General features: G+C 65.2%; 3 protein-coding genes across 5 annotated transcripts; 2 read left to right on the forward strand and 1 right to left on the reverse strand.

The window, feature by feature from the left end:
• Window positions 1-63: 63 nt before the first annotated feature.
• On the reverse strand, window positions 64-4,933 carry KLHDC8B (kelch domain containing 8B). Of its 2 annotated transcripts, none has more exons than XM_080673555.1 (6): window positions 4,649-4,933; window positions 3,132-3,622; window positions 2,000-2,164; window positions 1,458-1,682; window positions 1,274-1,375; window positions 64-905 (listed from the first exon to the last, which is right to left on the reverse strand). In XM_080673555.1, exons 2-6 carry the CDS (start codon window positions 3,505-3,507, stop codon window positions 709-711), a joined length of 1,065 nt encoding a protein of 354 aa, XP_080529681.1. In that variant the 5' UTR covers window positions 3,508-3,622; window positions 4,649-4,933; the 3' UTR covers window positions 64-708. The 2 variants fall into 2 exon arrangements, with proteins under 2 accessions (XP_080529681.1, XP_080529682.1); XM_080673556.1 differs by having other exon boundaries at window positions 4,611-4,933.
• A 2,490-nt stretch (window positions 4,934-7,423) lies between these two features.
• CCDC71 (coiled-coil domain containing 71) lies at window positions 7,424-10,852 on the forward strand. Of its 2 annotated transcripts, none has more exons than XM_080673547.1 (2): window positions 7,424-7,489; window positions 9,188-10,852. In XM_080673547.1, exon 2 carries the CDS (start codon window positions 9,240-9,242, stop codon window positions 10,605-10,607), a length of 1,368 nt encoding a protein of 455 aa, XP_080529673.1. In that variant the 5' UTR covers window positions 7,424-7,489; window positions 9,188-9,239; the 3' UTR covers window positions 10,608-10,852. The 2 variants fall into 2 exon arrangements, with proteins under 2 accessions (XP_080529673.1, XP_080529674.1); XM_080673548.1 differs by having other exon boundaries at window positions 7,431-7,460; window positions 9,188-10,840.
• A 1,097-nt stretch (window positions 10,853-11,949) lies between these two features.
• LOC308251891 (laminin subunit beta-2-like) lies at window positions 11,950-26,727 on the forward strand (the record flags this gene model as incomplete). Its single annotated transcript, XM_080675550.1, is given in 37 exon segments — window positions 11,950-12,103; window positions 12,562-12,648; window positions 12,722-12,795; window positions 12,895-13,044; window positions 13,146-13,209; window positions 14,652-14,714; window positions 14,717-14,850; window positions 14,936-15,056; window positions 15,137-15,325; window positions 15,413-15,592; window positions 15,692-15,798; window positions 17,286-17,365; window positions 17,450-17,487; window positions 17,490-17,605; window positions 17,840-17,972; window positions 18,008-18,294; window positions 18,376-18,497; window positions 18,762-18,876; window positions 19,377-19,431; window positions 19,434-19,457; window positions 19,460-19,495; window positions 19,498-19,570; window positions 19,645-20,025; window positions 20,097-20,450; window positions 20,553-20,937; window positions 21,641-21,737; window positions 22,403-22,766; window positions 22,950-23,005; window positions 23,008-23,112; window positions 23,237-23,296; window positions 23,299-23,491; window positions 23,597-24,041; window positions 24,936-25,185; window positions 25,217-25,386; window positions 25,579-25,752; window positions 25,755-26,097; window positions 26,327-26,727. Coding segments are annotated over 37 exon segments (5,913 nt in total). The 3' UTR covers window positions 26,461-26,727.
• Between the last annotated feature and the right edge of the window lie 369 nt (window positions 26,728-27,096).

The raw sequence follows: 27,096 nt of genomic DNA on the forward strand, positions 1-27,096 counted from the left end.
CGAGGCCCCCCAGGAGGACGGGCTGCAGGGTGACATAGGAGTCCGCCAGGGCCATGCACCAGATTTTAGCAGCATTTTTACTTCCACATCTTTACTCCCTGCGTCCTCACAACAGCCCTGTGAGGTGGGAGGGCAGGAAGGTTCTGGAGATCCCCGTTTAGGTGAGGATGCTGAGGCACAGAGAGGTGACATGACTGGCCCAAGGTCACAAGCCAACAGTGTAAAGGGCCCAAAGCTAACATTTTTGACCCTTTGGAGGTTCCTGCGCTCGCTCTTCCATTCCCTCTGTGTCCCCCACCCTCCAACTCTCCTGGATCCCCAGGGGCCTCCAAGGCAGGCTGGCAGCCAGGACTTTTCCGGAATAGTCACTGGGAAGGCCTGGTCAACTCCAGGCAGGCACTGACCCTGCAGGGCATAAGGCCGGCTCTCCCCTCCCCCACTTCCCAGTCAGACAGAAGGCCCAGGAGGTCCCAGAGCAAGGGTGAGGCGAGGCCTGGCCCATGAGTGAATGGGGGTGAGGGGGTGGGAGCTTATGGATACCCTACGCTAAGGGTGACGCCTCCTGCCCCATCCCCGAGGCAGTGTCCCAGCGCCCACGCCCTGCCTCCCTCATCCCTCAGAGCCACGGAGCTTCCTCAGCAGCACCGGGAGCCCCGGGCAGCTGCCTCTGGCCCTGAGCTGCTCCGGTGGGAAGGTCCCTTCAGGCATTCAGACCCCATCACGCAGACACAGAGCCTCCACGGCCTGGCTGGGACCCTGCGCCACGCCCCCGATGACAAACAGCCGGGACCCAGCCTGCAGACTTGAACAGGAGCAGCGGGCTGTGGGCATGGCAGGCAGCACCTCCCAGCGCCTCCGGGCAAGGCTGAAGCCCTCCGCGGAGCCCAGGGGGCACGGCTGGTTTCCTGCAGGAGGAGACAGCGGTTGGAGGGGCACAGGCTGCGGGCGCCAGCTCTTTTCTCCCTGAACCCGGAGGGTGGCCAGGGGGCGTCGCCCCGGGCGGACTGTCAGGGCCTTGCTGCTGCTGCCCATTCATCCTCCCTGTGTGCATGCCTGTTTCTGTCTGCCATTCATTCAGGGCCCCGAGGCCCCTGCTGGCACACAGTGGAGAGCCAGGGGCTGAGGAAACCCCAGATCTGGCTCACAGACCGCCCCTTGCTGGCTCCCACATTGGAAAGGGAAGCTCATGAGCCCAGAGACAGCGGGTGGTGCTCGCGCTGGAGGCCGCTCCTTCCTGCCCTGGGCTCCCTCCCGGACCAGCCCGCAGACTCACCAAGGCCCCCAACTGCCACAATGTGGCCCCCAAGGGCGCCAACCACAAAGTCAGCCCTCTTATCCCTCATGCGCAGGCCGCGGGGCAGCTTGGTCCAGGAGCCTGCAGGGGAGAGGCGGGGAGGGGAGGTCAGGGCTGGCCCCACGGGCCCTCCACGCGGGAGGACGCCCAGGACCCTGCTCACCGTGCTCCAGGTCGAACGTCTCCACAGTGTTGACGAAGTGCGGGCGCGAGTAGAAGTTGTGGGGCCCAGGCTGCTGCAGGCCCCCCAGGCTGAAGACGCTGCCTTCGGCCATGGCACAGCCCGCAAAGGCCCGGCGGCTGGGCAGGCTTGGGTGCCGGGTCCAGGTGCGGGCCTCCAGGTCAAAGGCCTCAAAAGCAGTCACGGGGAGCTTGCCCTGGCGGCCCCCTGCGATGGCATCGGGCACTGGGAGGGAGCCTGGGTGCTGGCAGGCGCCTTCGCCACCAGGCTGCTGAGCCTCAGCGCTGCCCGCTCCTGCACCACCCAGCTGGGCAGCCAGGGCCTGGTCACCCCTCCGCTGCGGGGCACTGAGGCTTGGTGTTCCAGTTCCAGCAGGGCCGCCAGGGGTTGAAGCCTCGGAGCTAGCCTGGCTCACCCCAACAAAGCCTCCTTGTCCTGCCCCCCAAACTCAGCCTGATTCTAGCCAACTCACAGGGGTAGGGCTCTGGACTCGGGGCCCCTTTCCCACAGCCCCAGGTCCTTACCCAGCACGTAGATCTTGTTCCCGTGCAGGAACGTGGACGCCCCGTAGCAGGGCGTGGGCATAGAAGGCAGCGAGAGCCAGCAGTCCTGGCGGGGCTCGTACACGCGAACCTGGGCCTGCGGGGCTGTGTCCGGGCCCATCCCGCCCAGAGCGTACACCAGGCCATCTGCACAGAAAAGAGCGGTGCAGACAGCACCCCAGGCTCCCCAGGGCACCCCACCCCGACAGTTGCCCTGGGGAGGCTGGGGACCCATGTTTGTGGTACCCTCCCCATCAGGGGAAACCCTCCCGCCTGCCTGGAGGGGGTGCTGGGAGAACCAGGATTCCTGCCCTGGCCAGGGCCCCTCCAAGTGGAGAGCAGGAGGCAGCAGATCTAATTATAATCTGTCTCCGTCTCCCTGGAGATGCTATGGCAACCAAGTCTGGCATTCAAGCAGCAGCAGACCTGGTCAGACCTGGAGGCCACAAGATGGGGCCCCCTGGGGGAAGGAGGTTGGAGGATGGTTTAAGCCGGGGTGGGGGGACCAGCTGCGGGGTTACGAGAGGGGCTGGGGCCTGCAGGAGAGGAGTGTTGGCCACAAGCCTTCTGCCCAGGAGCCCCACAGCACCTCTGCACCCCACCTTTTCACTAGAGTAAGTTCTTGCCCTCTTATGTCTTCAAGGTCAGCTGGGGGCATGTCAGGGGGCCTGGAGGAGACAGGCCAGTCAGCTGGGCGCTTCCATGGCAACTGTCCCCTAGCCAGGTTGGCCTTTGTCCCCCTCAGGCTCCCTGATGTGTGTGGAGGGGACAGTCTTGTCGGGCTCTGAGCCAAGGCTCTGCCCCCACCTGCTCCCCCAGACTGTTTATAACCAGGAGAGTCACTGGCCACCCCCTTGTCCCTGAGAGAGGAGGAATGGACGGGGCAGGAAGGGGCGGGTCCGCCCTCATGCAGGGCCAGCCTCCCGCCTCACAGCTGGGAAAGGCGGTTGGGGTTCCGCAGCCCAGCTCGGAGCGGGGCAGGGGAGGGCACAGCAGGCGACGCCCTGCCCAGGCACCCGGGCTAAAGCAGCAGCTCTTGCCGGCCCTACGGGAAGGACCAAGGGGGAAAACGCAGGGCGTGGGCACCAAGAGCCCTCCCTGGAGGGCAACTCACCTCTCTCCACCGTGGCGATGCCCATGGCGGCCTGCGGCAGGGCGGCCCGACGCTCCCAGCCGCCCTGGTCGGCCAGGAAGGCCTCCACGGCAGCTACTGGGCTCTGGCCCTCGTCCACACCTCCCACCACGAGCACCTGCTTGCCCAGCACCACAGCGGCCGCGCCAGCCCGAGCAGTGGGCAGGGGTGCCAGTGCCAGCCACGTGTGTGAGGCCATGTCCAGGGTCTCGGCAGTGTTCAGGGGCAGGCCAGCCCGGCCACAGCCCCCCAGCACGAGCAGGTGCCCATCCTGGTGTGCGACCGTGCCGTACACCCGGCAGGTGGGCATGGGTGGGAACGCCTGCCAGGCAAAGGCCCGGCTGCCCCCTGCAGCCATGGCGTTCACCTCATTGGCAGGCCGCGCTACGGCTCAGGCTGCAGGCCTCGCGATGCCAGCCTCATCCTGACCACCAGGTTCGAGGGGTGTCCGCAGCCCAGGGCAGGGCCTCCTCCTGGAGGAGAGAGGGAGACAGGGTCAGGCCACCGACCTGCTCTGAGGCCCGATGAGCAGCCTGTAGCTCAGGGCCCAGAGTCCCTGGTGGGAAAGGCAGGAGGAGGGCCCTGGCTGGCTAGCAAGTCACCGTGGCGGCCACCCACCTGGAGGGGGCAGGGGCGCAGCTCCCAGACCCCAGGCAACTCCCCCCTCCCATGGACCCCCTGTCCCCTGCTCACCTCCCCCCGGCCCCAGACTGTTTACAACCAGGAGCGTCCTTGGCCACCCGTCCTGGGGTCTGAGAGCAGGGGAATGGACGGGGCAGGGAAGTGGCTGGTCCTCCCTCATGCAGGGCCAGCCTGGGCGCTGCCTCCCACCTCACAGCTGGGGAAGGCAGCTGGGGTTCTGCAGCCCAGCTCAGCGCGAGGGAGGGGAGGGCACAGGAGGGGAAGCCCGCCCAGCCCCCTCGGAGCTCCCTGGTCACACTGGGTCTAGATGGGACGTAAGGGGACGAGGACAGGGCTCTCCCTCTGCAGGGCAGACTCCTGCCCCGCCTCCCGGCTTCCTCTGTGCCCTGGGCAGCCGTCAGGTCTCCCACTACCGCCAGGGTCCAACTCCAGGACACCCCTACAGCCCCTCTGGGAGCCACTGAGCTTGTCCATTCCCACCAGCAAAGGCCAAGACCAGGGTGTCTGGGCCTGGAGGCCAGGGCCCCGCGTTTTCCCCTTGAGGTCCACCCTCAGCAGTTTGTCCACGCCAGGCCCCCAGAGGCCAGCTGCCCTGGTGTCCATGTGGGGGAGGAGGAGGATTTGGGGATCCCACGAGGATCCAGCAGGAATGGGCAACTGGACCTCTGCGCCCCTCACAGCAAACCCCCGAGTCCCCCAGTCTATCCCTTCTGGAGGGGCCACACTCCTGGGACCCCAGGCACCAGAGCCTCCCAGCCCCAAACTTCCAGCTCGCGAGAGGGCGGGGGGCGGGTCCGGGCGAGCGCGCTTGGGGCTCACCCTGCGCCCCAAACTTCCCCAGTTCCCGCGGGACTCACCGGCCGAGGGTTGCTGTTCGGGCTCCGCTGGCTCCGGCTCCGGCTGGGGCTGCGGCCGGGCTCCGCGGGGCTCTGGCTCGGCTCCGGCGCGGGGCGGGGCTGGACGGGGTCCGCCCTCTCCCCGCTCCCGACTCGGGGACACCTCCCCCACCCCCACCTTAACCCTGCACCTGCCACGGCTGCAGCTCGGCGCCGACCCACCGTCACACGCAAACGGGTGAACGGAGAGATGGATGAGTGGACACTGGGCCTTCCCAGAAGTGAGGTCCGACCCTGGGTGGCAGGGGGGGGGGGAGCGGAATTAGCGGCGGGGAGCAGCACGCACGTGTATGGTGGGGCCGTGCTGAGCGGACCGCCCGGGAGCAGCCAGATGGTGGAGGGAAGGGCGTGGGGCCTGCAGAACCGCGGCTTGAGGGGCGGGGCGCCCACTGCCATGAACTCTGAGGAGCCCCACACAGGCTCCCAGGCGGCGCCTCCCGGAGGTCCCTTGGGGCGTGGCCTGGTCTCTGGGTGCGGCGTCTGAGTGGCCCTCCCCAGGCACAGAGCGGGCGCTGAGCAGGTCCCAGCAGGTGGGGCCGCAGGGCCCGGGAGCGGGGAGCGCTGTCCTCAGTACTGACAGCCTTCCCGCGGGCCTGCGTGGGGGATCCTGGGGTTGGGGAGGTGGCTCTGACGGGATGAACTTGAAGAGTCGGAGGCCAAGGGGCCTTCCAGGCAGGGCAATCCGCCTCATTCTGCAGGGCCCGGGCTGGCTGTTCTGGGAGCCAAGTCACTGTGTGACTGTCCATTTTCAGGGTCCTGGCCCCGCCTCTAGCCAGCACTGGGGTGGAGCGAGGGCAGGTTGGCATGACAAAGGACTGCCACCTCAGACCAGACCCTGCCCATCTCTGAGCACCCGAGCGCACTGGCTAAGTCTGGGAGCCGGCAGACCATTGGCACAGGTCAAGGGCTACCTCTGAGAAGCGGCCCTGCCCTGGCCGATAGCTCAGCTGGTTAGTGTCACCTGCTTCGCCAAGATCGCAGGTTCAATCCTGGCCAGGGCACAAATCAACTGATGAATGCACAAATGAGTGGAACAACAAATCTCTCTCTCAGATCAATAAATAAAAATGTTAAAGAAGAGGTGCTGTGGGTGTGTGTGCTTGCTGTGTCCTGTCTCCTTCATGGATGGTGTCTGTGCTTTTGGGTGTCCCTAGAAGCACACCTGGAGACAAAGGTGCAAGGGCATATAGTTAACGAAGGAGGCGAGGCAGGACGCAGCGCGGAGGAGTGGCCAGGAGAAGGGAAGCAGCTGGTAAAGGTGTGTCATCAAGCAAGACAGCAGCTGGGACCAAGTCCCGCTGGGGCAAGTGTGGAACACGGGTCTCACATTATGCTCCAGAGTGCGGGCAGAGTCTTGTCCACGAGCGAAGAGCCTGCAGCCACTCTCAGAGGCCGGCAGCAGAGAGCCTGCCCAGAAACGGTGGTGCCAAGGTCAGTTACAGATCCTGGCCAGGCTTCTGTCCTTCCACTCCACCTGGCCCCCGACTTGCTCACCACTTAGGGAGCTCTGTTCCCTTCCTCCTCCGGTTGTTCACACTGCTCTACAGACCCCCCACATTCCCCACTATCCCCTTTCTAGGCCCCTTCTCTCTCCTTTCCAGCAATTAAGCACTTAAAAGCCTCCTAGCTTTAGAGACCTCCCAGCACCCAAAGTCCCTCCAGCCTCTTCTTCCTCCCGCCAGTCAAACTCTTGAAGCCATCTGTTCTCACAGGTCCCACCACCTTGCTATCTGCCACCTCATGTCTGCTGCCACTGCTCCCCCCAACTGCTCTTGCCACAGTCACCATGGAACACCATAGGCCAAAACTTCAGGGGTCTTTATCTCAGCTGAAATGTCGCTGGGATCCTTGTGACTCTGGCTTCCTCCTGCTGCTGTGCTGTCTCTCTCTGAGCCTTCGCCAGCCCTGCTTACTCTTTATGCCCAGGAAGTGGCCCCTCAAGACCTGCCCTTGCTTCTCTCCTTTGCACACAGACTCCCTCTGGGGTTGGTCCCTCCCAGGCCACTGGCCTCACTCATATCTACATCTCCACCAGGTCCCTCGGCTCAGGTGGATATGGGTCTAGGGTCCGTCACTCAGGGCTATAGAAGATGCCAAACGGAGAGCAAGGCATGGATTTGGGGATGACCCGAATCATCCCCTCTGATCCCAGTTTCGCCCACAGGGTAAGTACCCGCCAAAGTCCAGTCGAGTCAGACTTTGCTGTGATGAAAGCTCCCAGCGTTCTGTCTGGGACAAACGGGCACCAAGAGACAGAAGGACCAGTTCTCAGCCCTAATCTCAGCCCCTCTTGTCCCCTTCAGGGCCACCATGGGTTCTTAAACTGGACCGGAGGGCCGGAACAAAAGCATGGATGGAGTGTTTGTGTGAACTAATATAAACTCAAAGTAAAGGAGCGGAGGGGAGAGCAAGAGAACCGGATAGAACAGCCGGATCCGGCCCGCGGGCCGTAGTTTGCCCAAGGCTGCCCTTGGTGGATGTCTGGAAGGGACACAGCCCTGCCTGGGGTCCCGCCGGGGGCGCCCTGCTCCTCAGGCTCCTGCACTGACGGTCCCACGGCTACTTCTTCCAGGAGCCCCCCCTTTCCCTCCCCCCTCCCCCCTCCCCCTTCCCCCCACCCCCTGTACCCACCCGTCCCGCCCCCAACTTGGGGGAAACCGGGGTCTGAGGGGGTCAAGGGTCACCAGGGCGGGCCAGGTCCCGGAAGCGGAAGCGCGCCGCACTTCCGGCGCTCAGCGGGCGGCCATGTTGGAGCAGCGGAGGCGGCGCAGAGGTGCGTCCTGGGTCCCCGCGGCGGCGCCGGTAGGTTGGGGCCGTGGGCCTGGCCGCGCCGCGGAGGGTGTGCCGCGAGACGTGAGGGCGGGCGGCTCTGCCGACCCAGCCGCGACCCCCACCCCTGCCCGGGCCCCCCTGCGGCTGCGCGACCCGTCGGGCTGGCCCCGCGCGACTCGCTGCCTCAGACCCCCGCGCCGCGGGCCCCAGGGACTCGGGTTCCCAGCCTGCCCACCCCGCCGGGTCCCGCGTAGGGGCCTCTCCCTTCGCCCTTCGCCCACCTCCCACCCACTTCCCTGCCGGCCCCAGGGCCAGATAGGAGGGGACTTGGGGGCCGGGCTGCCGTTTCTGGAGCTTCTTGGAAAGCCCACAAGACCCCTGGCCGGGGCTCAGAGCGCCTGGGCGAAAGAGCGGCCGGTTCGCCCCTAATACCTGGGCCGTGTCTGAGCCCCTCCCGGTTCTGTGCTTCAAAGCCCCGAACTGCACCCCCGGAAAAGTAAACTGACGCCACGTGCACGGACCGTGCAGGAGAGTGGCCTCCGGAGAGGGACGGGCCCGCGACGCCCGAGGGTCCGAGAGTGTCCGCAGACCAAGCGCCCAGGCCCTCCCTCGAGGGAGCCGCTGCGATAGGGGGTGGGGAGCGCCGCCCGGGCCGCTGGTCTCCTCACCTCCCCGCGCAGAGCGGCTGGCATTAGTCACGACTGAGCCTGCAGCTCCTTCGAGGGCTGGGCCGACGGGCGTTTCCAGGCAGCCCCGTCTGGCTGTGCCCAGGTCGGCCCGCCACCCCCTGGTTAGGACAGCGCAGGTCTCTGCCATCCGCCTTCCTGCCCGCCTGCTCGGCCCCTGGGTCCCGCTGTGAGACCGTGGGTCTTGGTCTGGCTGCTCGGCCCCGAGCTGCCTGCCTGTCTAGAGCTGTGTCGTTCGCATGTGCTACTCCCTGTCTTTTTAGCTTCTGTAGAAGGTGGGTCTGGCCGGTCTCCATGACTCCAGTGCTAGGGCCCCCACGTGGCCTGTCGGGAGCTGAAAGCAGGACCTCTGGTGGGCAGGGAGGTTGGCCCCGGCTCCTGACTAGCTGCAGCTTGAGGGACAGAAATGGGCACGGACGCGGGGTAGGCCTGGACCCTGGCCAGCGTTCAAGGCTTGTGTTGCCCTGCTTCCCCTGTTCTGTCGCACTCCACCTCCCGGCCCCGACCACAGACTCCAGCCACACCAAGGGGGTCACTCTTCCTCACGCTGGAGCCATCGCATAGGCTGCTCCCCTTTCCTAGCCGTCACTCATGTCCCAGGAACCCTTTCCTGACCCCGGGGAGCTAAGCTGGTTCCAGTGTGCCCTCCCGCCACCTTGGTGGTGTCTGTCTTGGGCTCCTTGAGGACAGCTAGTCACTCGTGTTCACAGGGTTGAGTCTAACGCTAGCTTTCTGGCTTCAGGAAATACAGACTTGAATTAAAACAGGCCGGCTGAGCCCCAGTCTCGCCAGGGACACAACGGCGGGTGGGTGGCTCTGACAGCTTGTGGGCAGATGTCCTGAAGAAGCTGCCTCTGACCCACCTGGGTCCTCTCCCACCGGCGGCCCCCACCCTGCCGCCAGGAGGGGTCAGGAGAACATCGTTTTGCTTCATGGAGTGGCTCACTGTGGCCAGGCCTCTGCCAGGGGATGCTCTGGAGAGTGCAAGCCCTGACCCCTCCTCCACGCTGTTCTTACCGACTCGTTTCCTCTTGCCTTGGAGGTGCCGAGCGCTGGTTTGCAGAGAACCCGGTCAGCCCTGCGGTGCCAATGCCATGAGCGTGGTGCAGCATGTGGAAGAGAAAGCTGTGCACGCGTGGTCCCGGATCTCCACGGCAGGGAAGAAGGCCCTGGAGGAGGCGCTGCTGGTCTTTAACCCCATGAGCCAGGATCTGAGCGCCACAGAGGCCCAGCTGGTGGCCTTCCTGCAGGGCCTGCGAGATGACGGCTTCCAGCCTACCGTCCTGCGCAGCGGTGACGTCTACGGCTATAGTTCGTGCACAGCCAAACCCCCCAGCCAGACGAAGCTGCAAGCTCGCGCCCCCATCCCGGCCACCACGTCACCTCCAGCCAGTGCTCCCCGAACTGCTGTGCGGCTGCCTGCGGGCCGGGCCACGCTGCTTCCCATGCCGCTGTCCGGCAGGCTGGCCAAAGCGTCCACGCCGGCCCTCGCCAAGCATGCTACCGCCAACCTGCTCCTGAGCTCCCTGAAGGAGTCCAGTGCCAGCCATGCCCGGGGCACAGCCATGGGCTTCCCCACCCACCTCTATCCAGGTGTCTACCCTGCCATGCGGCTCTCTGTTGTCCTGGAGGCCCTGGTTCCACTCAAGACGCCCATGCCCCACTTGGGTGCCAAGCACAAGACACAGCCCCTGCAGCTCTCCCTTGCAGACTCGCCCCTGAAGCTGCGGAAGGGTCCAGGAAAGGGCCTGGGGATTCCCAGGAAAGTCACAAGCAAGGGCCCTAAGTGTGTGATTCGCAGAGGCCCCAGGGCTGGACCCCAAGAAAGCACGGGGCCTCAGAGCAAGGCCTGCAGAGCCACCGGACCCCTCCTTGGCCCACAAACGAAAGGAGCCTCTGCCTTGAGCACCAAGGCCGCCCAAGCCAAGGCCGCCCAAGCCCTGGCCAGAGTTGTCTGCGCCCAGGCCACGGCGGCTCAGACACAGGCCGGAGCTGCCAGGGCCCGGGCAAAAACGAAGGCAGCAGAGATCAAGGCCAAGGCCGCGCAGGCCAAGGCCAAAGCAGCGTGGATCAAGGCCAAGGCCCAGGCAGCGCGGGCCAAGGCCAAGGCTGCTCGGACCCAGCCCAGGGGCCGGGGCCGGGGCCGGGGCCGGCTGAAAGGCTCCGTTCAGGCCAGGGCTGCAAGGAAAGGCCGGAAGAGCAGCCCTGGGCCTAGGGGGCAGAAGCGGAAAAGGACTGAGGAGGCAAAAGACCTCCTTCCCCAGAAGAGGACGCGGCTGGGGGCCCGGTGCCCTAAGGCACGCCTGCGTCTTGGGACATCCAAGCTACTGAAGTTCCAGGCCATCAAGGTGGACCGGCGGTCCTCGGACGACGAAGTGCGGCAGCAGGCCCAGCGCGCCCTCTGTGTGAACCTGTCCCCTGTGATCCGGCTCCAGCCCTTGCTGCCATACCCGGTGCCCTGACCCTCACCCAGCAGTGTTCGGGGGACTGAGTCCAGCTGTCCGTGTGGTCAGGGGCACAGTGTGCAATGCCTGTGGACGCCACAACCTTGAGGACTCGGGGTGCCTCTCCAGGGCCCTGGCAGCCACCAGCCTTCCAGCCAGGAGGGTGGGGGGCCAGGGGGGGGGCAGTGCACTGTGACTTGCTGCTCTTCAGGTTGTATGTCCACGTTCCATCTATCACGTTTTATACCTTTCCACCTCCCGGTCTCCCCGCCTGCCGTCCATGTCTGCGTGTGGCTGCGGGAGGCAGCTTGAGCTCCCAGGGAAAGAAGCCAGGAGGGTCCTGGGAGCCGAGGGCGGGTCGTCTCTGTGAGGGATGGGCCACCGGGGGAAGGTAGCGCCCAGGGCCTGCCCTCTGGTGCGGGGCAGCTCCTCAGGGCAGGGGCAGGGGCAGGGGCAGAGCCACTCAGGTGGTTGGTTACCCAGATTGGACCCCGTGCAGGAGGGAAACGGGGAGCTGGGGGAACCAGGCACCTTGCCAGTGTTCAGGCCGGGGAAGGGGCTTTGTGGTCCTGCCCCCAGGGTGGTGCGGGCCGCCTGGCTTTGGCTTCCGGCCTGCTTTGGCCGAAACGTCGGGCTTTGCCTGGGTTCTTTGGCCCCAAATGGCTGGCGTGCCTCTGCCTCTCCTGCCCTTGCTCCTTCAGAAGAGCGGCTAGCCTTCATTTCCCGGGTTAGCAAGGACTTGGGGTTGAGTTAGAGGTCCGAGCTCCGGTTGTAGGGCCACAGGCCGCCCTCCCTGATCAAGCCGTTTTCGCCTCGAGTCTGTGGTGCATCCCCATCTGCCCCATGAGCAGTGCTTTCTGCGTTCCCACGCTCTGTCCGTTCCCGAGTCCAGCCTCAGGCCTCCACCGGCTGGACGTTCAGATATTATCAGCCCTTTCTGCTTTGGAGTGGGGGCTGGGCTTTGCCCTGAACAAAACTAGCTCCCTGCCCATCTGCCAGTCTTGCTGGCTGCCCAGCCTGAAGGCAGTGGCTGGGGCAGGCAGGGGGAGGGGCAGGCAGGGGGAGGCATTCCCCAGAGGCTCCGGAGACAGCCTTTCAGGGCTGGGGCTGGGAGCCTCATTTGAATGAGAATCGGGCCCTTTCTGTCTGGGTTAGCCTGAGCCCTGGCTGCGTGCTGGACCTGCCGCAGCTCTGCGTGCTCCCGTGCCCCTCCCCACCTTGCATCCTTCCCCTGAGCACCGACTTCCCTCGTTTCCCTGGCTCTGGGGACCCCTTGCTCCCCGCTGCATGGTGGCCCCACAGCCCTGCGCGCCGCTTGCCTTTGGTGGCCCTGCTTTCACCCACCATGTGAGTATGGGGAATGGCCCAGGGCCCACCCAGCTCCTCAAGGGGGGCCAGCGTGGGGCCCACTCTCATCCTCCCTCTCAGGCCTCATTCCAGCGCCCACCGCCCAGGCCCCCGAGCTGGGCTAGGCCCCCTCCTTTCAGTGCTGCTGCTGCTGCTGCCACCCCTGGGTGAGAAGTCTTCAGGCCGCCCGGTGGGGTGGGGTTGGAGGGGGTGCCCCTAGGATCCCCATTCAGACCCTACCCCCTGCCAGTCCAGGCTCCCAGAACAATTGCCCAGGACGTGCCAGACGCACTTACCCCACCTGGCAGCCCGAGCGGCAGCTGCTGCCCGCCCACTGGCGGCCTGATAGTGGGTGGCGGCCAGGGCCTTGGCAGCTCATCCACCTGTGGACGCCGTGGCCCCGAGCGCTACTGCCTTGTCAGTCTCCCCCGGCGGGGGGCGGGGAGGCCTCTGCACCAGGTACCTCAGTCTTCCTGGGAGGCTCGGCCTGGGGGAGTCAGGTCACCGGGCTGGAGGGAGAGGGGGAGCTGTGAAGCTTTGGAGTGGGGGCACTGCCATGCACCTCTTCCCTCCCTCCTTCGACACCCCCAGGACTCTGAACATTGCTTCTTTTGCGACTCCTGAGACCGGGACCGGGGTGGCCATGGCATTGAGAATGTGATATCCCGGAGTGGTCGCCATGGCAACCAGACCTGGTGGCAAGCTGAGAGTGGTGAGGGTGCTGGTGTGCCTGGGTGGGGCTCTGGGGTCAAGGTCTGGTCACTCTGACCAGCCTGTGGTTGCAGGTGTTGAGAATGTCACCATCCAGCTAGACCTAGAGAGCGCATTCTACTTCACCCACCTCATCATGACCTTCAAGGTGACCCTGCCCCGGCCTGAAGGCTGGCCGTGTGCCTCCTGTCCTGACGGCCACCCGTGGTGCTTGCCCCTGGTAACCTAGGACCCCTCCTGTCCCCAGACATTCCGCCCAGCAGCGCTGACCCTCGAGCGTTCGGTGGACCATGGCCGCTCCTGGCGTGTGTACCGGTACTTTGCCCACAACTGCTCAGGCCTCTTCCCTGACGTCGCTCGGGCCCGGCCACAGTGCCAGCGATCTGTGTGTGACCAGGTTACTCAGAACATTGAGCCCTCCACCGAGGGCAGGGCCAGGCCCAGAGGCGGGCGGGGGGGGATTGTGGAGCCAGCGGCTCAGGCTTGCTTCTTCCTCAGGTAATTTCCAAAGTTCTGGACCCAGCTCTTCCGGTGGAGAGCCCACACAAGGCCGAGAGGCAGGGTAATTCTCAGCCAGTCCTGAGGCAGGCAGGAAGTGGGGGTGTGGACAGGGGGAGGGGAGGTCCCGCCTGGGGGCGAGGCAGGTTGGTGGCGGGCCAGCTCAGTACCCCAGCATCATGCTCCAGCTGCCCCTTCACCGTCCTCTGTCGTGGTCCCTGTTGTGGCCTCCATTCCTGCCCTCACTGCTCGCCACGTGCCCACTGCATAGGGGCCAGCATGGGTGGCTGTTTCATCTCTGCCCCATCACTGGACTTGTGGGGCCCATGTGGTCCCTGTTACTGCTCTCCCCACCAGCCCCCATGGCTCTGCTCCTGTCACTACCTCCCAACTCCCCTGTGAACCCCATCCCTGCTCCGAGCATGGCCCCGGTCACTGCCTGCCCCTCTGAGCCATCATTCTGGCCTTGGTAGGTGCCCTACATCGCGCAGCTGCCTCTGGGTGCCTCCGGGCTTCTCTGGGGGGGACCTTGTAAAGCAGGAGGCCTGTTAAAGAGCAAGAGAGCCTGGCCGGCGTGGCTCAGTGGTTGGGGGTCAACCTAGGAACCAGGAGATCATGGTTCGATTACCGGTCAGAGCACAGGCCCGGGTTGCGGACTCGATCCCCAGTGTGGGGCTACAAGAGGCAGCCGATCAATGATTCTCTCTCATCATTGATGTTTCTCTCTCTCCCTCTCCCTTCCTCTCTGAAATCAGTAAAAATATATTTAAAAAAACAAACGAGAGACACATAATTCAACAGGGTGGCCCAGAGCCAGGCCAGGCAGTAACACAGCAGGAGGATAAACCCCAAATTAGCTTTTTCTCCACACTCGCACCCACCTTGACGGTGATGGCCAGCTACTCCCCTGAACCCCCACACTGGGTCCCGGAGCAGCCGGTGCCCGCTCTTTGATCAGGAGGAAAGGGAAACCTGGCGAAGGAGAGACAGGAGGTGGCCTTGGCCAGGTAACTGACTTCAGCTATGGAGCAGGAGGGACCTCGGACCACGCCTGTGCATTTAACAAGGGCCCTGCTGCGTGGCGGGCGGCTTCTGGGCAGTGATGGGGCAGAGACACAAACCTACCCATGCCAGCCCCTATGCAGTGGGCACAGCGTGGGGAACAGTCATGGGACAGGATGGGGCCGTAAGTGGGGAGCAGAATAAAAGAGCGACAGCTGGTAAGCAGACTAATGCCTTGCAGGGTTTGGGTGACTGGTGGGGAAGCAGGTTCCAATGTCCAGGACTCTGAACATCTAGAGATGTGGGACGGGGTGTCGGGGAAGTGGGGATGTAGAGGGCTCCGGAGACGGGACTGCCACATGAGGTCACCCTGACATGTACCCAGAGGAGCAGGGGTGCTGGAGGAGGTGGCTGCGAGGACGGAGAGGGGAGACACCCCGTCCCCCTCCCTCCCAGCCGGGGAGGAAGGACCAGCGCGCCTGAGGCCTCCATCTGTGTCTCCAGAGCTCTTGCACGTGACTAACCTCCGTGTGAACTTCTCCAAACGGCACACCCTGGGTGACAGGCCCCCGGGGGCCTCAGGGGACACCCCTTCTACTACTATGCCCTGTATGAGCTCGTGGCCGGAGGCAGCTGCCTGTGCCACGGCCATGCCTCTGAGTGCAGGCCTGCACCTGGGGCCCCCGCCCGCGCGGAAGACAGGGTGAGCACGAGGGCGGGGCATCCTGTGGCTGGGGGTGGGCAAGCGGGGACACGGGGCCGACTCAGCTTGCCCTCCTTCCTGCCAGGTGCATGGCCTTTGTGTCAGCCGCCATCACACAGCTGGTACCCACTGTGAGCGCTGCCAGGACCTGTTCCAGGCCCTCCCATGGCATGTTGCAGAGCCTGGCCACCCCCACGCCTGCCGGGGTAGGTGCCATACCCGACTGCCTGGCCTTCCTGGCCACGGGGCAGCCCACTCCATACCCACCTTTCTCGTTCTCCCCCAGAATGCGAGTGCCATGGGCATGCCCGCAGCTGCCACTTTGACATGGCCCTGTACCTGGCATCTGGCAATGTGAGTGGCGGCGTGTGTGACGCGTGTCAACACAACACAGCTGGTACCCACTTCGCGCTCTGCCAGCCCTTCTTCCACCGAGACCCCCGGGCAGACCCCCGCTCCCTTCACTCCTGCAAACGTGAGCCCTCGGCCCAGCCCGACCCCAGCAACCCTTCTACTCCAGGGGGTCTGCCCCCCTAACTGTCCTCACTGACTCCTGACCCAGCCTGCGACTGTGACCCTGTGGGTGCCCTGGAAGGCGGCTTGTGTGACGCCCACACCGATGAGACCCGTGGCCTTCTCTCTGGGCAGTGTCACTGCAAAGCCAACGTCTGGGGCCGGTGCTATGACTCCTGCCGGCCCAGGCACTATGGCCTGAACCTTCCCCTGTCAGAGGGCTGCCAGCGTGAGTGACCCTAAGCATGGCTCCACCCCCACATCCCCCTGGCTCTGCCCCATCACTGCCCTAATCACACATGCACCACCTCCCCTGCCTGTGCCTCAGCCTGCAGGTGCGACCCCAGGGGCCCTGGAGCGCAGGCCTGCGATCCCTCCAGCTGGGGCTGCCGCTGCAAGCGCTTTGTCTCGGGGCGGGACTGCAGCCGTTGGCTGGTGAGTCTCGGCCAATCTGATTTGCTCTTGGGCACTGAGCTTCTAGAAGCTGGCAAGCACGAGGCTATCCTCAGGGTGACTGCCCTGAGCCTTGCACATGGCGGTGCCCTCCCGACCTGGTCACAGGGTCAGCGCCGCCTTGGCGAGCTGAGACCGCGGAGCCCCCGGGCAGGGGCCGGGAAACAGGAGGAAACACGATGGAGTGAGTTACAAGTCGTGTCCCTGGGGCGAAAGGTGTTTCACAGCTAACATGTCTGAAGGAAGAGAGTCCCGTCCCCTCCGGGCCTTCCCTCGAATTGGCAAATGCTTTAACTTTTAACCCTGGCTGTGTCCTCGTCGTTCTTTCTTTTTAAAAAATATATTTTTTATTGATTTCAGAGAGGAAGGGAGGGAGAGAGAGAGAAAGAGAAACATCAACTATGAGAGAATCATTGATCGGCTCCCTCCTGTACACCCCACACTGGTGATCGAGCCCACAACCCGGGCATGTGCCCTGACTGGGAATCGAACCGTGACCTCCTGGTTCATAGGTCGACGTTCAACCACTGAGCCACGCCAGCTAGGCTCTCATCTTTGTTCTTACCCCGCTCCAACAAGCCATGCCGGAGCCCACCGGCATCACTGCTTCCCCTCTCAGCCATGGGCAGGACTCAGCCTCCTTTCTCTGGCAACAGGCAGTTCTGTTCATGACCTTCCTAAACCTAAGGCTAACCCTAACCCTAACCCTAATGCTAACCCTAACCCTAATGCTAACCCTAACCCTAACCCTAAGGCCAACCCTAACCCTAAGGCTAACCCTAACCCTAACCCTAATGCTAACCCTAACCCTAACACTAACCCTAAGGCCAACCCTAACCCTAATGCTAACCCTAACCCTAAGGCTAACCCTAACCCTAAGGCTAACCCTAACACTAAGGCTAACCCTAACCCTAACCCTAATGCTAACCCTAACCCTAACACTAACCCTAAGGCCAACCCTAACCCTAATGCTAACCCTAACCCTAATGCTAACGCTAACCCTAAGGCTAACCCTAACCCTCACCCTAACCCTAACCCTAACCCTAACCCTCACCCTAACCCTAACCCTCACCCTAATCCTAACCCTAAGGCTAACCCTAACCCTAACCCTAAGGCTAACCCTAACCCTAACCCTAAGGCCAACCCTAACCCTAACCCTAATGCTTACCCTAACACTAACCCTAACCCTAAAGCTAACCCTAACCCTAACCCTCACCCTAACCCTAACCCTAAGGCTAACCCTAACCCTAACCCTAACGCTAACCCTAACCCTAATGCTAATGCTAACCTTAAGGCTAACCCTAACCCTAACCCTAATGCTAACCCTAACACTAACCCTAATGCTAACCCTAACCCTAACCCTAACGCTAATGCTAACTCAGGCTAACCCTAAGGCTCACCTTTACGCTAACCCTAACCCTATCCAGCTCTTCCTGTCTTTCGTCCACCACCCCCCCTCTCTCTTACAGCCCAAGTTGTGGGGTCTGAGCAGTGACTCTCTAGGCTGCAGGCCCTGTGACTATGACTTTGGGGGTACCTACAGCAACAGGTACAAGGCCGAGCCTAGGAGTGGGGGTCAGGTGGCAAGAACTGGGTGTGGATTCTGTCCCCTCCCCGCCCCGCACACACTCAGGTGTTCTGCCCGGGAGGGCCTCTGCCTGTGCCGTCCCCACTCCGCGGCCACCGCTGCCAGGAACCCCAGTCTGGGTACTTCTGCGCTGCCCTCGACCAGGCCATCGCCGAAGCTGAGCTTGGCCAGGGCCTCCAGCCAGCTGACCCTCGGCTGCCTGTGAGTGTCCAGGGGGCGGGACAGGAGGGGGTCCAGGCTCAGACCTTGGGGTTCGGGGTGGGGGGTACCCAGAGAGAGCTGGTTGGAGGAAGAGGCGGGCAAGGCTGGGAAGGTGAGGAAGTAGGGGTGTCAGCATGTCGGAGGCTTGGAGTCTTTGGAGCCCATATTCCCAGGACAGGGTGGCAGAGGACAGGGCCGGAATGCTGGAGGATCTGGTCCCCCACTTGCCCCCAGGGATCCCCCAGGCCTGCTCTTCCCCACTGTGCACCAGCCTCTGGGGCCTCCCCGGGTTGGCTTCCGTCCCAACTGCGGAGACAGCGTGACCCGCGGTGCGCCCTGCAGCCTGCCGGGCGAGCCCGCTCCAGCCGCCAGCTGCCCAGAGGGAGGAGTCTGCGGAGCGGGGTAAAGCCCCCAGGCCTCGGGGTCTCCTGGGGAAGGGGCCCGAGCCCGGGTTTGGGTCTCTGGGGTCTTGGGGGAAGGAAACCCAAGTCCTGAGGGTTCTAGGTCCTGGGGGGCCTGGGCCTGGGAGTCTGTGTGTCCTCCCCAGGCCCTCGCACCTGGGAGCTGGCCCTCCACTGTGGCCCGGCTCAGGCTTCACACGCGTGGTCGACGGGGCCGGCCCCTCTCTGCGGGCTCCCGCCGTGCCTCGTGCCCTGGACTATGCCATTGTCCTGCGCCATGAGGTCCAGGTCGGTGGCAGGGTGGTGGGTGGTGCTGCGTGGTGGGTAGGGGCAGTTCTGTGACTGCTGACCGCTGACCCCTGACCCTAGGCACCTGAAGACTGGCAGGCGTTAGTCAGGGTCCGCGCCCAATCTCTGCCCAGCAGCACTCGCTGTGCCCACCCGCTGCGCCCAGAGCAGCTGTTCCAGGCCGCCTTGACCCGTGCACACAGGTAGGCGGGACCGGGGACTCCCCACAACAACCCCTATTGTGCTGCCAACACATTTGAAATAAGCACCCAGACAAAGTGGAAAATTCCAGTGTCATGCCCATGTCATCACATCCTAGAGCCATAGAAACAGGGACTGATTGAGGTTAAAACAGAGCGGCAGGTAGGAAGCTGGTCTTTCCCTTGGTCCCAGGATGCAATGTGGGCTACAATCACTGCACAGTGGAAATGGGGTGCCCACCCTTACTCTCTCCCCTGCCCGCAGAGCTGTGGTTCTAGACCTTTCTGCTTTGAGCCGGGCACACGCTACTCCGTGACCCTGCGGCTGTGGCGGACCAAAGGGGCGCGAAGGCCTGAGGGGGGCTTCATCCTTCTGGATTCGGTGAGATCCTGGGGGCCCCACCCACATCTGGGGAAAAACCCAAGCTGTGCAGACAATGAGGGACAGGAGGCGCGGAGGCCTGGGGTTGTGCCTGACTGAGCCAGGTGGAGGGTGGAGGAGGGGGCCGGCCGGAAAGCCACATTCTGAGGATCGAAGGTGAGAACAGGCCAAGGCTGACCTTGCGGGACCGTGTTGCCAGGAGAGGGAGGGGCTTAACCTTTCTCCCGAGAGAGTGGGGGCCGTGGAAGGGACTCAGCCGAGAAGAGCTGGGGAGAAGGGCTGGTGGGGGAGGCTGCTGCCATGATTCTGAGTGAGAGGCGGTGTTGCTCGGACTAGGCTGGGCCATCGGGAGGGAGACATGGACCCAGAGAGAAACGGGAAGGGGCGGGAGGGCCGTGAGGGCCAGTGCGGGCGGGGGAGTGGGTAGTAGACATTAGTGACGGCTGGGCTCCTGGTCCCCTGCCTGCCACCTCCTCCCCCACCCTCCACCCTCCTCCCAGATTGTGCTCCTGCCCCGGGTGAGGGAGCCGCCTGGGCTGCGACTGGTGGACCCGGGGCCGCAGGGCGCCTGCAGGAGCTCCACACACCGGCTGCCTGGAGGCCGCGAGGACGGCCGCTCCAGCTCCACGCCTGCCGCCTGCGCCCGCCTCGCGTGCAGCATCTCGGCCCTGCTCCGCGGGGGCGGCCTCCGTGAGTGTGCCCCAGAGGGGCTGCGGGCAGGGTGTCAGGCACCCTGAGCGTCACCTGACCTGCCCTTTCTCCTGCCAGCATGTGCGTGCCACCCCCAGGGCTCGCTGAGTGCCGTGTGTGCCTGGAACGGACGGCGTGGGCCCCGGCGGCTGCAGAGGGGAGCCTCAGGGCGGGCGCAGGCTGGGCACGGCGCCTCCTGCACGGCTCGATGGCCCTGTCATTCCCAGAGTGCGGCTGCCACTCCGAGGGCGCCGCCAGCGCCGCCTGTGACCCGATGGGCGGGCAGTGCCCCTGCCGGGCCGGCCTGGCTGGTCGCCGCTGTGACCGCTGCCTCCAGGGCCGCTGGGGCTTCCCACGCTGCCAGCCCTGTGCCTGCGATGGGCACGCTGAGGCGTGCCACCCGCTTACTGGTGCCTGCCAGGCCTGCCTCGGAGCCACGGCAGGCTGGCACTGCGAGAGGTGAGTGCTGCCCGGGAAGCGTGGGGGGGGGGGTGAGTGGAGCAGCCGGCCATCCATGTGCTGCTGCCCCGGTGCTTGGACGGCTGCTACGGAGACCCCACCCTGGGCTCAGGCCAGCGGTGCCAGCCCTGCCTCTGTCCCGGCGCCCCGGCTCTGGTTCTATCACGGACGTCCTGCCACGTGGCCAGCACGAGCGGGCGTGTCCTGGGCCTCTGCCGGCCTGGCTGTGCAGGTGAGGCGCGGGCGGTGGCAAACCCGGGCCTGCTCACTTGTTCAGCATCCCCTGAGGCCCCGCGGCTGACCCTGAATGCCACCTGCAGGCTAAGCTGCAGGCCGGGCCCTCTCCCGGGGCTCCCGCAGGGCCGGGCGGGCCCATGGGAGGAATTACAGGCACGGAACTTGGAAGCCAGGAGATGGGCCTGGATGTAGCCACTGTGTCTTCTGTGCTCCCGCTACTCCTTGGGCTTTCTGGGAATGAGGGACCCGAAGTGCCCAAGGGACAGGAAGACACCCGAGTGACCCACCCGCCCCGCCCTCTCCAGGGCCCGCTGTGCCCGCTGCCGGCCTGGCTTCCACGGCAGTGCCCTGCGCCCCGGGGGCCGGCGTGAGTGTGCGGTGGGGTGGGCGAGGCGGCCCAAGGCGGGTGGGTGGGTTCTTTCCTCCGTCCCTGTCAAGCCCGCCCTCTCCCCAGGCTGCAGCTGTGACCCCCGGGGCACCGTCCCCGCGAGGTGCCCCTCTGGGGCCGAGGCCTGCTTCTGCGACCAGGTCAGCGGGCAGTGCCCCTGCCGCCCCCACACGCTGGGGCGGGACTGTAGCCGCTGTGCCCCCCTCTTCTGGAACCTGGGGGGGCCTCGGGGCTGCGAGCCCTGCAGCTGCCATGCCTGGCACACGCTGCAGCCGGTGTGCCACCCGGTGAGTGAGCCTGCGCGCAGCCTGTGGCCGTGCCGGCGTGTGTGTGTGTGTGCGTGTGTGTGTGTGTGTGTGTGCCCGGCGTGTTCCCGTGGCCCCCAGCCCGGTAGTGCTGCCAGCCGCTGTGTGCGTCTGTGACAGTCACCACGAGCGGGTGGCCGGGCGGGAGAGCCGCCGTGAGCTCCTGTGCCCGACCCCGTGGGCAGCCGTGCGTTGGCGAGTCACCGTGCGGGTCCTGGCCCGCGGAATGAGCAGGGCGGGAGCAGGGGCGGGCTGGGGAGGAGGCCAGGGCCCAGGATTGAGGCTGCGGCGGAGCAGGTGGGGGAGTGCCTTTCCGGAGGAGTGTCCGCCGCTGATGAGGCCTCAGGTGTGTCCTGAGTCCTCGGGAAGGCGGTGGGGGACAGTGTGGACAGCGGGGTGTTCGACTCAGGACACGGACAGCAAGGGGCACAGGCCTGGAGTCGAGAACTCCGAGGGTCCGTGGGAGGCGAGGCTGGCCGTGTGGGAGGGAGGGCTGGCCAAGGGCTCAGGCCCGAGGAAGCAGGAAGGGAGGTGCCCTGGGTCAAGGCGGGGGGGCTGCCTACACAGGAGCAGGGCTGGTGGGGGAGATGGAGCCGGGAGAGTGGACACCAGACAGCGCCTCCGAGCGCCCTGTCCCCCCTCCCAGGAGGCCCTGCTTCCTGTTGACCAGCCACTCTCCCCTCAGGTCACGGGTCAGTGCCCCTGCCGGCCAGGATTTGGGGGCCGCAAGTGCTTCCGGTGTGAGGATGGGTCCTGGGGTGACCCCGAGCGGGAGTGCAGAGGTGAGGGACGAGGCTGCCCTGCAGGAGCCACTCGGTGTGGAGTAGCAGGGCACGGGGGTTTTCCTGGGGAGACCACGTATGCTCAGTGCTGGTCCCCAAAACTTCAGGAAGTACTTGTGAAGGCAGCTAGGGAAAGTGTTGGCAAGACCTTGTGGGGTGCCCGGCCGGCGTGGCTGGGGGCTGAGCGTTGACCTAGGAACCAGGAGGTCACGGCTCGATTCCCGGTCAGGGCACAGGCCTGGGTTGCGGCTCCATCCCCAGTGCGGGGCGTGCCGGAGGCAGCCGGTCCAGGATTCTCTCTCCTCAGGGATGTTTCTCTCTCCCTCTCCTTCCTCTCTGTAATCAATACAAATCTATTTTAAAAAACTAGGCGGGTTCACCTACAGGAAGGACACATTGGGGGGCTCTTTCCTGACCTGCCTGCCAGTTCTTGACCCCAGGTGACCCCTGCCTGGCTGCAGAGTGCCCGCCTCCCTGTCCTGTTTTCCTGCCCAAAGGCTGCCACGCAGCGGCTCCGGCCGGGCAGCGGGCAGGGCCGTGGAGTCTGCGCAGTGGCTCGCGAGCACCTCACCTCCTCCCAGGGCTGCGCTCTCCCGCGGCTGCTCCTGGAGCTGGGGCCAGTGGAGTGCTGCCCGCTCCCTGCCTGACCCTGTCTCCCCCCACAGCCTGTGCCTGCGCCCCACAGGGCTCCCTCTCGCCCAGCTGCGACCCCCACACAGGTGCCTGCCACTGCAGAGAGGGCATCGCCGGGCCGAGCTGCCAGGCACGTGCCCGTGGCTCCCGAGGTGCCTCCCCACACTGCTCGCCCTGCCCTCCCTGTTTCACCTCCTGGGACCAGCGCCTGGCTCTGCTCCGCCTGCGGCTGGAGGCTGTGGCCCGGGAGGCGGCTGCCCTACGCCAGGGGACGCCTGGCTGGGGTGCTAGGGGCCCGGGCGGACCCCAGCAGGCCCTGGAGGGGATACTCCATCAGGCACAGATGCTCCTGGAATCCCCTTTACCCACGGCAGGGGCCCTGCGGCAGCTGACAGAGTGCAGCTGGACTCAGGCAAGGGGTCGGGGTCAGCAGGGGAGAGGTCTCCGGCGAGGTTCCCGGGGTCAGGTTCTGAGGGCCACAGGCTGGCCTGTGGGAGCCCTGGGTGGGAGTGGGGGGGTTCCCGAGTGAGGGTCATGGGGAGGACCTCGTCAGCTATGCTGATGCTCTGTCCCCCGCAGGACAGAAATGACTGCACTGGCCCAGACACTGTGGGCCCCGGGACAGGCTGTGGCCAGAGTGAGCCACGGCTGAGGAGGCAGTGTGAGCGGCTGGAAGAATTGTCCCGGGAGCTAGACCGTGTCAAGGGCTTGGCCCGGCCTAAGAGGGCCCCAGGAGTCCAAGGTGAGGCCAGCTGGGCAGGCGTGTGGGCAGCAGGTGGGCAGGGGCGGGGCTGGGGCAGGAGGGACCAGATGCCCTTGCCTATGTAGCACTAAGCCGCCCTCTGTCCCCCTCCCATCTTCTGCAGAGGCTGAGGCCCAGGCCCCCTCAGCTGCCCTGCTTTCCCAGGAGGCCGTGCGTGGGGCCCAGTCGTGGCCTCCCTTGGAGGACCAGGCAGCCTCCTGGGACAGGCCCGAGCGGCCCGGCGGTGGACAGAGCGGCTTCTGCGGGGGACAGGCCGGCCTGGAGGCACAGCTGTGTGGGAGCTGAAACTGAAGGGGCTGGTCGACAAGGTCCAGCGGCTGCGCCCACAGCTTCTGAGACTCCTGGTCATAGCTGAGTGGTGGGTGGAGACGGGGCCACTGGGGTTTTGCCAAGGCCAGGCCCCTGGGAGAGGGCCAGCGGGGGGTCTGAGATGAGCATTCTGGATCTCCTGTCTCATTGGCAGGAATGCAGGGGCCCGGGCCCCGGGCTGGCCTGTGCCCTGTGCCCTGTGCCCTGCGACGCGCCCCCGTGCCCTGGGACTCTGCCCGCTGCCGGCTGGGCTCTGGTCATCCCCGCAACACCGCCTCCAGCCTGCACCGAGCAGTCTCAGCCTTGGAGCAGCTACAGGGGCCCTGGAGGGGGCGGGGGCACAGCCTGGCCATCGAGTTACAGGAGACACATTTCACCTCCGACCCACCCCTCCCAGCTGCAGCACATCCAGGCCACAGCAGGCTCCACGGAGTCGAGGCCCGGGAGACGAGGCGTCGAGCAAGGGGTGCCAGGGCTGGGGCCACCCTGGCCCCTGTGCGAGCGACTGTGCATGCGATCCCGCGTTTCCTCCTGGGCACCTGTCTGCTTGTGCGGCTTCCCAGCTGAGGGCGAGGCAGGGGGCATTCAGGTCACTGCTGTGATACTCCTTCCAGAACGAGGACTACCCAGGAGGGCTGAGGCTGACGGGTCGGGTGGAGCAGGGGTGTGAGGGGGGCAGGGTTGTGAGGGGCAGGGGTGAGGGGGGCAGGGGTGTGAGGGAGGCAGGGGTGTGAGGGGCAGGGGTGAGGGGGACAGGGGTGTGAGGGGGGCAGGGGTGTGAGGGGCAGGGGTGAGGGGGGCAGGGGTGTGAGGGAGGCAGGGGTGTGAGGGAGGCAGGGGTGAGGGGGCAGGGGTGAGGGGGGCAAGGGTGTGAGGGAGGCAGGGATGAGGGGGCAGGGTTGTGAGGGGGCAGGAGTGTGAGGGGGGCAGGGATGTGAGGGGGCAGGGGTGAGGTGGGCAGGGGTGAGGGGTCAGGGATGTGAGGTGGGCAGGGGTGAGGTGGACAGGGGTGAGGGGTCAGGGGTGTGAGGGGCAGGGGTGAGGTGGGCAGGGGTGAGTGGGCAGGGGGTGCTGATGGCTGGCTGTGGGTCTGGGGAGCTGATGGAGTGCTTGTCCGTGTCCATGGTGTGAGTGACCCCACCACCGCGGATGGCAGTCTACCTACCATTTATTTATTATTTTAATTTTTTATTTTTATTTTTTATTGATTTCAGAGAGAAAGGGAGAGGAGGAGAGAGATGGCAACATCAATGATGAGAGAGAATTGTTGATTGGCTGCCCCCGGACGCCCCGCACTGGGGATGGAGCCCCGAACCCAGGCATGTGCCCTGACCTCCTGATTCATAGGTCGACGCTCAGCCCCTGAGCCACGCCGCTGGGCTACCTGCCATTTAACAACTGATTCACCAAATTCCTGCCAACGTCACACTTGCCTGTTGCAAGCCTCCAGCATACCGTGCAGTCATGTCAGAGGCAGAGTCCATGGATGTTAGGGTGAGGGTCCGTGGGGTCAGGGATCAGAGTCCACAACCAACATCCCCACACCGACCCCCACAGACGAAGGTGCGGATGCTGCGAGCGTGGAGCCGGCGGCACGGCGAGGGCTGGCGGTGCCCCGCCCCCAGGATGGGGCAGCGGGCATCGCCTTCCTGCTGGCTCAGGTCCAGAGGGCCCTCCCTGCACCGGGCGCCGGAGGCCAGGAGCTGCCCAAGGCTGACCGGCTCCTCCACCAGGCACAGCAGACCAGCTGAAGGGCCAGGAGCTGGAGGTGGAGGCCAGAGGGGGGCAGGGCTGTCCCTGATCACCTGCCCCTTTCAGGGGAGGTACAGCCAGGGCCCAGGCCGAGTGCTGCACGGTCAGGGGGTGCTGGCCGAGGCGGGAGCTCACACCAGGGCTGCAGAGCGAGGGCTGCGGGTGGCCAGACAGACGCTTGGAGGCCTGGAGGCCAGTGCACAGGGGTGATACCCCACCGTACCCCGCTGCACCTCTTGTTCAGGGGCCACTGGTCCCACTGTCCCCCTGAGGTCCTTAACCCGCATGATACCATAAAGCTCCCAAACACCCTGACCGTGGGAACACCCCACTGAGTTGCTGCCCTGCTGTGACCTCCCTGTGATCCCCTGACCTTTGCCCCAGGTGGCAGGGCGCCTGGCCCCGATGACACTGGCAGCGGATGTGACCCCGGCCCTGGGGCTTCTGTCCAGTGCAGCTGTGGCTCTCAGGACCCGAGTGGCCCTGTGCCAGCGGCAGGCCCAGGAGGCAGAAGAGCGGGCAGCGCATGCCCTGGGCTTGGCTGGGGGCCTGGGCAAGGTGAGAGGGGAGCAGTGGACATTGGGGTGTCAGGGCCCCCCCGGCACAGTGTGAAGTGGGTTTGGGCTGGGACTGGGCTATGCTGGGCTGAGGTAGGGTCTCCACTCTACAACTCCCCGCGCCCTGGGGATGGGGCGCCTGCGTTTGGGTCCAGGTGGGGTGGGGTTTCCGGTCCGGTCCTGCTCCAGGAGCTGCAGGTGGCCCGGGCAGGTGTGGTGGAGTTGCAGGAGGGCACGCACAGCCTGATGGCCACAGTGCGGGACGCAGGGGAGAGGGTGCAGCGGACACGAGCTGAGGCCCAAGAGCTGCTGAAGTGGGTGCAGGACCGCTGGAGCCGCCTGGAGGGTGCGTGTCTGGGCCATGGCGGGTGGGGCCAGGGCCGAGTCAGGGTTAGATGGTGTCCAGGTCGGATTCATCTAGTGATGAGGGCTGGGTCAAAGTTCAGAACAGGAGGTCAAATGTAGATTAGGGTTAGAACTTATTAGGGATGGGGCCAGGAGCCAGGGTCATGGCAGAGATGGGCAGAGTTGGAGATTAGGGCCAGAGGTCACTGGCTCAGAGGACTCGTCCCCAGGGCTGGAGCGCCGCCTGGTGCAGAATGAGCAGACCCTGGGTAGGAAGGTGGCCACGCTGTGGGCCCTGGAGCAGCGGGCAGCAGCGCTGCTGGAGCACCTGCAGCTGCGGGCCACCGCCTACGCCACCTGCTGACTGGCCTCTGTGGGCGCCAAGAAGAGGGGCTCTGGGCCTGCCTGGGTGACTCAGGACCCAGGCCTCTCCTGACCTTAAGGGACTGCAGGCACCACTGGGTGACCCTCATGTGATCCCCTGATGTCCTCCAGCGGCCCTCTGCCCGGGAGAAAGCTGAGAGATCATGTGAAATCCCCGAGGCCATCGAGGTCCCTGACCCTGACAGATCCGCGTTCCCGAGGGATGGAAAATTCGCAGTCACCTTAGTATCCCAGCTCCCAGGTTGACTCGGGGGCCTGCAGGGAGATAGGAGACCCCTGCTCCAGACTGACTGGCCTCCTTGGAAAGCCTGGGGGTCCCCCCGGAGCACCCCAGCTTTCTTTCCTGGGTCCCCAGCTCTGGGTGTTCTCCCCGGCCCCCGCACCCTCCCCCCATCTGGCCCCTCAGAGCCACCCAGTGAGCTGAGGTCCCAGCCCTGGTCCCTGGAGCCTGGGTGGGGCAGCTCGCAGCGCATTCCAGCCGGAATTCAGCGCTCCCGGCAAGCTGGAAGGTCCGGAGCGGATACACGGCCGTAAGATCTGGATCCGCTCACTGCTTCTCCGGTTGGTCTGTTGTGGCCACCCAGCACCCATTCCCATGCCCGAACGGAGACTGTGC

Source organism: Plecotus auritus (genome assembly GCF_963455305.1).
Source record: "Plecotus auritus genome assembly, chromosome: 6".
Lineage (NCBI taxonomy): Eukaryota > Metazoa > Chordata > Mammalia > Chiroptera > Vespertilionidae > Plecotus > Plecotus auritus.

Coding starts and splice junctions, on each gene's coding strand:
- KLHDC8B (XM_080673555.1), bottom strand. CDS start 3,507: ATGGCTGCAGGGGGCAGCCGGGCCTTTGCCTGGCAGGCGTTCCCACCC. Junction 1,376..1,457: donor GACGTTCGACCTGGAGCACG/GTGAGCAGGGTC, acceptor TCTCCCCTGCAG/GCTCCTGGACCAAGCTGCCC. Junction 906..1,273: donor TGTGGCAGTTGGGGGCCTTG/GTGAGTCTGCGG, acceptor CTCCTCCTGCAG/GAAACCAGCCGTGCCCCCTG.
- CCDC71 (XM_080673547.1), top strand. CDS start 9,240: ATGAGCGTGGTGCAGCATGTGGAAGAGAAAGCTGTGCACGCGTGGTCC.